Below are 10,837 nucleotides of genomic sequence, written 5' to 3'. Positions count from 1 at the left end.
TTAGAATGTCCAAAATGGAAATAATATGATTGGATACTGAGCTGTCATTCACGTCATAAGAGGAACTCGTTGACGTCAAGATAGAAGCGTGGAATAGAAAAAAATAAAGGTCAGTTTAAATTAAGATAGAAACGGCTTTTTTATTTATTATTATTCAGTATAATAAGGACAGTTATAATATTAGGGTATCAATTAATTAACTTACATATTTAATTTTAATAGTGTTATTTATGATTGTTTATATTTTAAAATAGCTATTAAATTAACTTTTAGCTATTCATTATTTTGTTTTTAAAGAATCACATAATTAAAGCTTTGGAGAAAATACGTCGATACCATTAACTTAAAAATCTATTTAACTCTAACAATGAAGATCATTTCAAGAATTGCCTTTTACATAATTAGGGCTTGAGGCTACAGGAGGCTCTTATTCTGTCTCTGAATGTAGAACATGATATGCAATTTGCATGAATACCGTTACTTTATCTCTGTAACTTGCCGCCATGTAGTCTTAGTAAAGATGTTGAAGTAATTCTTATGATTTTGTTTTATAGAAGCCACGCCCAGATTCTGAATCCTAGAATTGTATTGGCTATACTGTCGGACACTGAAGACCGTATTGGCTGTTTTTCTTTCATAAGGGTCTCAAAGAACTCAGAGATTTGGAATATTGGGTTACAGTGTGGCAAAATGGCGACTGTCATTCAGAATCCACTGAAATCGTAAGTAAATACAAAAATTATTTGGCTGTCATTTTCGAAAATATACAGTATTCCGCAATGTTTAGAGCGTGGTTGCAAATCAAGTCACGGCATAGAAATTGATGCATCGTGCATTGTTTATTTTTTATTATTTTTTTTATTTCAAGGCACTCTGTCCCATGTGAATAACTGTTTAATCCATGTAGTTTTCTCTTTGTGTGGGCATGCAGCGTATTTATACATATGTAAATACACTTTAAGCGTTGTGTTCGGACATCCCACATACATTCTGCGAATGTGCAAAGCGTGTCTCAGCATTAAGCCACTGATGATCGATGTTAGTGCAGCATTATTTTGGATGCGATGCTTTTAGAGAAGGTATCATTACAGGCTCAGTTGATTTGTTTGCAGGACACCTAGATAATGCCTTGGCTATATATGCATATAATCCATCGGGATGAACTGTCATTTTTCGCGCGAGACGAGCGCGGTGCATGTCGTGGCTATGCAACTTAGAATTTAGTGTGTTCATTTAAACATTTAAATGGTATATGGACTAAGTAATGCGTTTAAAATAATTGTTGCATTTTTTATTCTTAAAAAAATAAAACAGGGTCGAATCATTTCCCAATTGTAGCCTATAGAGAATTTGTATGTAGCCCTATTGGACAGAAAGGCATAACCCTATCCATCGCTTTTAAATAAAGAACATTTGCAAGTTGCGGATAGAGTATTTAACGATATTAAATAACTGCATTTTCCCCGAGAACCTAATTCAAAAGATAACTTTCTGTGAAACACACATGCATCTTTCAGTTGTTTTAGTCCGTCCCACTGGTTTTAGGGTTGTGTACACCCTTGTCTAGATAGCAAATACTTTTTTGAGATATACTTGTATTTGAGTTGTTATTTGCGACCTATCTCTTCCTATTTAGTTTTTAAAGATGGATAATAATAATAAAAATAACGTTGTTACAATGGACATTCATTCAAGAGATAAGTGATGGATAACAATGGAATTCACTGTTCTGTTCCGTTCTTTTCCCCATGTGACAGAATTCCAGGTTTTATTACATTACATTTATTACAGCTTTTAGGAGAGGTCAGGATGGCTTTTCTAATTGGCATTTTTCAGTACTAGTTATCTTGGAGTACTCCCCATATGAAACTTTTACCTAGGATTCACACTTACATATTTGATGGAGAAAGAGAGGATTTAGTTTCAGTGTTAAATCTAATAATCATGAATCTTGCCATAAATAAAGCAAACAAATGCTGTCCTCACATTTCTGTAGATGGCACTTGGTACTGAACTGCTTTAGACTGAATCTGATCATGTTAGAAGAATTGTCTGATGAGAAACCCTTTGTTCCTTGAGAGCTGCACATTTCACATATTCAGTTATTTTATGCTTTTCCTACATAATAATCAAAAGATTTGTTTACACTTTTAATGCACTGACTTTTATGGAAAATCTGCGGAAGTCAGTGGAATGGGTTTGAACATGATAAAACATGTTGAACAGAGCTAAGAGTACTATATTCTTATTGATTGCTAAAAGCATTGTCGAATAAAAAAAGAAATGAGCATTCTAGGTGCGGGCATGTTTAGAAATGTATCAATGACAGAGATTCCCATTCTGTATGAAATCTGCATAGCTTTCAGCTTTCTGTGGCCACAGATTCCTTGTGGAGCTTCTTATGATGGTCCGATATATCGCAGAGGCCGATAAATCGGCCAACATTACGAATTCTTTAATGATCAGCATCTGCCGGCAAATTTGTCTGTTTGGCCGATTTGTTTCTTGAGGCCTCAAGGGCGCCAAAAATTGCCTGCATGCATATGAAGCGATTGAGACATGTCAACGACCAATCACAGTTCCTTTTGTTGTTACGTGCCATCGTGTTACTACAATAATAGACCGGTATGCCACACGGTCTCATTTAAATGGTCTGCATATCAGACAGATGCGATTGAGCTCATAATGTTAAAGTGCTCATGTGTTTCACTCTCCCTCTCTCTCCTCAGCAGTTCCCTGTAACTTTAAACTTTGTCTTGTGATAAATAGGAAAATATAAATAAAACTTCTATCATATATCATCTGCAATTATGCGGGCCAATGTTATTCACGAACATTACGGAAATCCTACGTTTTCTTTGTGTTGAGCTCTCAAATATTATCTTCCTCTGAAGCACATATTCTATCAGACAGAATCAAATCTTTAGGATCAGGATAACGGTAATACTTCCTCTGATTCACAAATAATTATGGTCAGTCCGTGACAATCCAAAGCAGGCGATCCGGTTGGTTGCTACTCTCGCTGGATGCACACTAGCACGTGTGTGTGCTGTTATTTTCTTCTTCCTAATTTATTAACAATATCTTTGTGCTAACAAATTACATAAATTGGATGACTTAACAGAAATCAGATGAAATTGCTATCTACCATTTTAAATGAAATAAAAAATTATATGTTTACAATGTTATAAATAATATATGTTAAATATAGTGCTAAATAAGAGTTTATTCTTTTTTTTTGTGCAATTTTTGTTTATGTTATTTACTATAACATATTTACTATAATATATTTACTATATTAATTGTGTGATATCGGCATTGTTTCAGCCTATTGGCCACCCTGCTCTCTGGATATCGGCATCGAAAAATAAGAAACCCATCGATCAACCACTAGTATAGAGACCGTGCTGTATATCTTATGAACATCTCAACTGTCAAAACATGTTACAAAAATCTAATGATTTATGACCTGCCTAAACTGTAGTTACTTCTTGTGATTCATCTCCATTCAGACTCAAGCTGATTGGTCGATATAAGTGTGTACACTGAAGGGGATGCACCATCTCTAAATGCTTAGGTGGAGCAGATTAGCAATGTCCCTGGATCCCTCAGTACCCATCTGTTCTGATGAGTAGCCGCAGAGATGTCAGTAGGCAATAGAGGGAGCCCCATCTGCTCTGGATCAGGGGTATAAAGCCCCCCTCCCCTCAAGCCAAAAAGACTTCAGGGGATCACAGGGTGCAGGAAAAGTAGCCATATACACCTGTCTGAGCACACGCTATTTATGTTTCTTTCCTATACTCTATGTTATTGTTCTTCCCCCTGAGACAGCTTATTGTTTTACAAAAGAATCAACAAATTTTGAATTTTCGGGATAGTTCACCCTAAAATGCATTATTTTTTTCCATCAAACAAACGATGTTAGGCAGTATGTGAAAGCCTGTATACTTCGTTTTTCTGCATTCCGGATCGGATCGTGCTTGGTCTACTGCTTTGCCTATCAAAATATATACTCTTTTAACCACAAGCATTTACGAACGCATTCAATGCGTGTGTACTGTGACTGTTTTGTGATACTCATGCCAGAGGAAAATCTGGACTGCGCTCGGACAGTCCGCGCAGACTGTGCTGATGACGAAATATCCATCAGTCATACTGTGCGCAAAGCGATCATCAATGCGGACAACTAAAGTATACTTTGGGCTTTTTTCTCAGTCACCATTCACTTTTATTACATCTAAGGCTGTCAAATGTGTTTGAAACAACATGAGAGTGAGTAAATGATGACAGAATTTTCATTTTGGATGAACTATCCCTTTAATAAAGCAAATTTGGCTGTAAATCTCATTGTTGCCTGGGCAAGTAATGTGTTACTTGTTTGGTTGTTTGTTTGCCATGAATGAGATTACTTCCCACCACTGTTAAATACAAGTTTTCTGTTCTATAGATGCCATTTGGATAAGTCATAGACAGCACATTCAGCAGTGTTTTGCCTATTCATTTATAAGTGTCTAGAGAGTCAGGTGGTTTGTGTTCATTTCGTTTCACATAAATTGAAGGGGCGGTGTGAGGGTGAAAATACGGGGATTGGGTTAAGAGGGTTGCCAGTTTGTGTGGAATAGTGTGCTCCCTTCCCCCCATGTTTCGTCTGTCTGGATGTGTTTTGCTTTTGCATCAAAACTGCTCTAGAAACACAGTGGAGCTCAGAGTCTTTGTGTGTCCAAGCACCAGGAAGAACGTGTTAGAATAGACTCCACTACTCTTAACCTGTTTCATTTTCATCAAGGAACTTGCACTTGTTTAATTTTTGTGCATGTTGAGTCTCTTAAAACAGTTTTCTTTTTTTTTTTGTATCAGTCTTTAATGTGTTCTTGTACAGTAAAGAGTACAATAGTATCCTACTCTTTATCTCAAGTATCTAGAGCTGTTTATGGTTTGAAAAAAGGAACGAAATGGACAAGAAATAAACAAAAAGAACTTGAATTAAAGAACATTGTACATGCCTCTCTTCCATTCCTTAATCCATTTGCAAACATCTAGACCTCTCAACCTGCTTTTCTCATGTTTCTTTCTTTCTTTGTTTACATTTCTTTTTTTAATTAATTAAATGCTCTTTAAGTGTTTGCTACCAAGCCCAAATGAACAGCACTCTCCATGAGTTCTTCAAACTCTTCTTTCTCCCTTGCTCGGGCCCTTTCTTTATTCACCACTAAAGGGTTTTCTCAGAATGTCAGTGATACCATGAAAGCACAGTAGTCTGATGGGGTTGAGTGCAGAGTGTAATTAGGCTAGTTGTATTTTTTCGATTTAAGTAAAAGTTAATTTTTTCCAGATACATAATCAGAAAATTACATTTCCCCTGTTGAAACTTGGGGCATGAATTAACCATAGAAAAAGCATTGTCAAACTACTAAAGGCTTCAGAAATATGATTCATTTTTAAGTGGTTAGAGATATTGTCTTTATAATGGAATACCTGTTGTATACCAATTGAGGTCATTCTTTCAGTTGATGAAACTCTGAAGACATTTCTTTCCAAGCAATTTCCGGTGGACAAAAAGCTTTGGAAAACACGAGTTGAGAAATACAGTATTTATATGGTTATTCCTGACAGCCAAGTTTTTATTCTCTTCAAATTACATAGGCCATGTCGTCTACTATGACTAAAGTCTATAGGAACTGATATAGCTAATAATATGTTAATGGTACAGTGGGTTCATTTGATTTGGCCATGATGGCATGAAAAATCATAATTTGTTTCGCAAGCCAGACGTTCTCTTTTAAAATCATAGTAAAAAGTAGTCTGCATACATGGTATGCAAGTCATTCAATTAATGAGTAAACCTGCTATTGATCATCATGAAATTATAATTTTGAGTTTTACTGAATTGTTAAATGCCTAAATTCTGTCATTGGATTATAGTTGCTTGTAGTATGCTTTTAGGTATGGCAAACATAGCCTGCAGTAATTAATGGTTAATTAGATTAACAAGCTTGTAATGAGTGAATGTATGGCACTCAGTGCCCAGTGAGTTCAAAGAGTCTACAGATTCTGTTTCCAGCTGCTTTACCTCTCCACAGACTCGCAGAAAGGAGCCTGATTTTGATGAATCTCTCTCTCTCTCTCTCTCTCTCTCTCTCTCTCTCTCTCTCTCTATCTCGCTCTCTACTCACTGTGGTGGGCAGCATTTGCAACTTTCTATTCATATCATCAGCACCTCCCTATCCCTCCAGTGCAGCACTGACCATTAAAATACCCATACTATCACAAATAAAATGCTTAGTGTGAGGGTTTAATTCATTTCTAAGGAGCCTTTCACACAGGATGTGTTCTTGCATTTAAAAATAGAGAGACGGAGTGCAGAAGGATGAAAAAGAATGCAGGGGGTTTTGAGATGCTTTAATTTAAAAGTTGAACTCGACGGCACTCTTGGTGCGACTAGTACATATCTACATAAACCAACAGACCCTTTTCACAGACTATGATGTATTTCCTACTTAATTCAGCCATGTAAATCTAGTAAGCTATTTAATATTTATTTTTTAATTTTTGATTATTTCATGTAAATGTATTTTTATTTTGTGTTATTACTCTAGCATAAAAACTAAAATAGCTCTACTTCTGCATCATACTTCCAGCGTAGGCTGTGTGTAGCCACGCCGTTTATGGCGTAGCCTGACGTGAACCTCTCCATAAATGTTACAAAGCATTGAGTCGATGCAGTTATTGGTCTCAACTGCTGTTATTGGTCCACTTTGTAACCAGAGATCATCTCCCAGCATGACTCTGCTTTTTTGTTTCTCAGGCCTTTTATAATATATATATTTGTTATGTGAGTGACACAATATTTATTGTATTCTATTCTAGAACTTTCTGATCTGTACAATGTTTTAACCATACTTTTGACAGAATGATGTATAGTAAATAATCATATTTCATAAATTATGAAAATGATCTTTCATCTAAAAAATAGTAATAAAAGTAGTAGCAATGCAACTGTTGTTGGTAGTAAAGGATAACAATAATTGAGAAATTTCAGTCAGGAACATACAGAAACTGCCCTTCTTAAGTTGATTTATTGTTTGCAGAGGATGCTGGAGAGTGCCACATTTTTAGTGTTGCTTGATTTAACTGCAGCTTTTAATACAGTTAATCATTCAGTTTTAATTGATATATTGAAGAGATGGGTGAGAAAATCTGGGGCGGCTTTAGATTGGTTCGTTTCCAATTTGTTGAATAGGAAATCTGCAGTGTCTGTTGGTGATAAGATGACCTCCTCTTCAAAAATGAAATGTGGTGTTCTGCAAGGATCCCTGTTAGGGCTAATATAGTTTTCACTCCGTTGTTCTGGGATTCGAAAATACAACATAAATTCCCATTGCTATGCAGATGACCTACAGTTGTACAGTTGTGTATTTGTCGTTAAATCCCAATGGTCTGACTTACTTGAATATTCTTCAAGCTTATATAACTTGTATTAGAAATTGGATGACATGTAGTTTTCTTCAGTTAAATGCTAATAAAACAGAGGTTGTCATGGGTTTAAAAAAAAGTCATATTGAGTCAGCACTTTATCAGGTGGTCCCAAATATTCAGCAGGTTGTGAGAAATGTGGGAATCTATTTTGATACAAATTAAAATGTTGAATATCAAGTCAGGAAGTTAGTTCAGTCTTGTTTTTATCATTAAAGAAAAAATTTCAAGGTGAGAGATGTTTTGAGTTTTGGGGATACAGAAAAGCTATTTCATGCTTTTATTTAATTTCTCCTTGATAATGCCCTGTTTTTTACTTAAAAATTAATTTGTACAGACTTGCTTTTACTACTGTGTGAGTTTTTATTTTTACCTTGTTTTACTGAGTGGAATCACATGCTTTTATGTTTTGTGAAGCACTTTGTACTTGTTTTACAGAGTGTTATTAAAGTTATTATGAAAGGAACACTTCTAATTTGTCAGAAAATTGAAAAGCACCTGTTTAGAGTTGGTTATATTGGCTATATGCTTTGTAAAGTCTAGCTTTTAAGCTTTTTTCTTAAACAATACATTATTTGTTGGTCAAGCAAGTAGTTATGAATTAATTTGATGGTGGGGAGGGGGGATAATGTTTTCAGCACGGAGCATCAGAAGTATGGCAAATTATTTATTTATTATTATTCAAGCAACTCGAGAGCAAGCATACAGTAAATGCCTCAATCTAAATCTCAGCATGTTCACATTCTTTGATGAACTCATTTTGAATGTAGTAATTTAAGAAATACATTTGAATCAGCAAATTGCATCACTTTTGTTTATTTATGAGATGTATAATCAGCCTATTTCAGAAATAAAGGTATTTTTTCAATATACTTGCACTTGGCTGTGCACTCACAGGACGACACAGACATGACAGTTTGAAATGGGGGGAAATTATTATTCTTATGTAAATCTAACATGGTTTTGTAAAGCAGTGAAATCTTATTTACTTACATTTACACTGAAGTACTTCCAAAAGGAAGAGCTTCTAGCCATGAAATCTCTGTGCCTGCCTCTCTTCTCTTCTTTTTAGTTAAAGCGTTAACTATGAATCTTGATCACGTTTGGAGGGCTAGTGTTTAAAAGCACGTGTCTAATTTAAATGCAGTGCTGATTATCACAACACTTTGCATATGTATGTAAAAATGAACAGCGATTCTCTGAGAAATGCCTACCTAAGCTAATGATTATTCATGGACACCTGTCCTTACAGAGATCATTCGTATTAAATCAAAATAAAGGGCTCATTTGAATATGAAAGACATCTTCTGCATACTTAAGAAGTGTGGCTATGTTCTTTTGATACACAAAGGAGACACCCCTGTTGTCCAAGTAATATGAATATAGACCCTGCCTTGGGTGAGTATAGAGCCTCCAGCCTCTGAAAGCTGTGAATGAACCACAGCTCTGCTCTGCTGAATAAAGAATTAGGTATTAATTTCCTAAGAGCAGCCCAAGCCCAAACCATGGCTCAGTGCCGAAGGCTCATTTTACAGTGTTCATAGGGGCAGAAACCGACTTAAAAAAAGGTTGTGTACAACTTAATTGAACATGTTTATTCTGCAGGAAATTTTCTCTCTAGTAGACATTTTCTGCTGAATTTAGAATGTTGCTTTGCAGTGTCTATTCTGAGAGTTAGACAGATAATCCGTTTGATCAATATACTGCAATTTTTGAATATTCACACTTTTCTACCTAATTGGTAATCAGTTCTTCAATGGTAAAAGAGCCACCATTTAGTCAAGTGATAAATCATTAGCAATTAAAGCTTAACAGTTAGACATAGCCCACACAAATATGAAAATAAACTGGCAACCATTTAGATTGCATTGAAACCTTATGTGACCTGCTCCATAATTTTGGTTGACTTTGACCAGGGTCAAAAATGCCACCAAAAGTGATAAAAATTCCCCCTAAATTAAAAATGTAGTGACAAAAAATGCCCTTGTAATTAATTCCTCTGTGTAGGGCTGCACGAATATGACGAAAGTCATAATTGATGATTATTTCACTTGATATTGTACTTGCGATAAGGACTGTCAATTTAATGTGTTAATTCAGTGCGATAAATGTTATTAAAAATAACGTGTTAAAAAAAATTACGCAATTAATCACAATGCCCCCAGACCATAATAAGGAAGATTCCTGAGAAATGCAAGCTTATAGTACCACCTGTTTACTCCAGTGGGCAGTAAGTGAAACGTCAGCTGTGTGGGCAACACACAGTTTATAACAGCAGTTTATACAGTGAACAAAACAACCATCCAGCAGGCACACAACACAAACATGCGTAACGTTCAAAAGCACTTGGAGCGCAAATCCGAACTAAGGGATCTCAAGATATGTTCTATGTAATAAATTATATTTAACTTGACTCAGAGACCTAAAAATTTTATGTTTACGACACAACGCACCCGAGACGCTACGCAAGCATGTCTGACGCAGGTGTAAATTGACGGATCCTTAAACAAGCCCTCATAATAAATCTCCAACAGATTGACAAATTCACTTGTGAAATGGATTGCTGTGAACTGTATGACAATGATTGACTTATGATCAATAATATGGTAGTAAACAATACTTTGTATTCTAAAGCTGTTTTTTGTATTGTCTTATCAATGATTATCTCTTCTGCCACAGGAATGTAATGCATTTTAATTATCTGAATATTTTTTATATATATTTAATATTAATTAGGGATGCACCGAAATTAAAATTCTGGGCCGAAACCGAAACCGAAAATCCAGGATGCACTTGGCCGAAAACCGAAACCGAAATGTACTCTATTTAAGAAAAAAGAAAAAAACATTTTGTGTATAATTGTATTAACATTATACTTTTTCATTAATTTCATGAATTTAGTGAATCTGAATTGGAAAAACTACAAACCAATAAAATAAATCACACTTTTATTGAAAGTAACACACCAATATTGGACAAATTATTACATTATTAAATATTATTCTTCATTCAGTTCTGTAAAAATCGTGAAGAACAAGTGTGCTATACACATCAATTTGGACCGCTTTCTATTTAAGTACAAGCGACAGGTTTCTCTTCAAGAACAAAAGTTGCTAAACTTTCTGACAGTCTCTCCTGTCAGAAAGCTCATCAAGAACATGAGATGCTGCACTGAACAATCTCTCACTCTCTGTGCTGGTGCTTGGGCAGATAAATACCTGTGCGCAATCCGTGCAAGCAAAGGAAAGCGGTCTTTGTTTATGCGACCGTAGTCAAGGGGATTGTCGCTTCTGGCGTAGTTCAGATAGATACGTCTCAAGTTGTGGTGTAGCTGTGCTAGTTGTGGCACTGCTGTGGATCGGGG

At 35.6% G+C, this 10,837-nt stretch overlaps 1 protein-coding gene across 5 annotated transcripts in view; it reads left to right on the top strand.

Annotated features, from left to right (window-relative positions):
- Nucleotides 1-489: 489 nt before the first annotated feature.
- The window catches only part of LOC127622175 (zinc finger protein DPF3), a 51,599-nt gene continuing 41,251 nt past the window's right edge, over nt 490-10,837 (top strand). For 2 of the 5 annotated variants that reach the window (XR_007967953.1, XM_052096156.1), the window contains exon 1: nt 490-722. Coding sequence is in view for 4 of the 5 variants with exons in the window: in XM_052096156.1 (XP_051952116.1) it covers nt 538-722 (185 nt within the window). In the remaining variant the exon portion in view is untranslated. The remainder of the gene's footprint in view (nt 723-10,837) is intronic. The other 3 variants (XM_052096157.1, XM_052096154.1, XM_052096155.1) reach the window with 3 other exon arrangements.

Source organism: Xyrauchen texanus, chromosome 28, assembly GCF_025860055.1.
Source record: "Xyrauchen texanus isolate HMW12.3.18 chromosome 28, RBS_HiC_50CHRs, whole genome shotgun sequence".
NCBI lineage: Eukaryota > Metazoa > Chordata > Actinopteri > Cypriniformes > Catostomidae > Xyrauchen > Xyrauchen texanus.
Note: the sequence above shows the minus strand (reverse complement) of the source record. Positions and strands in the feature narration are given on the sequence as shown.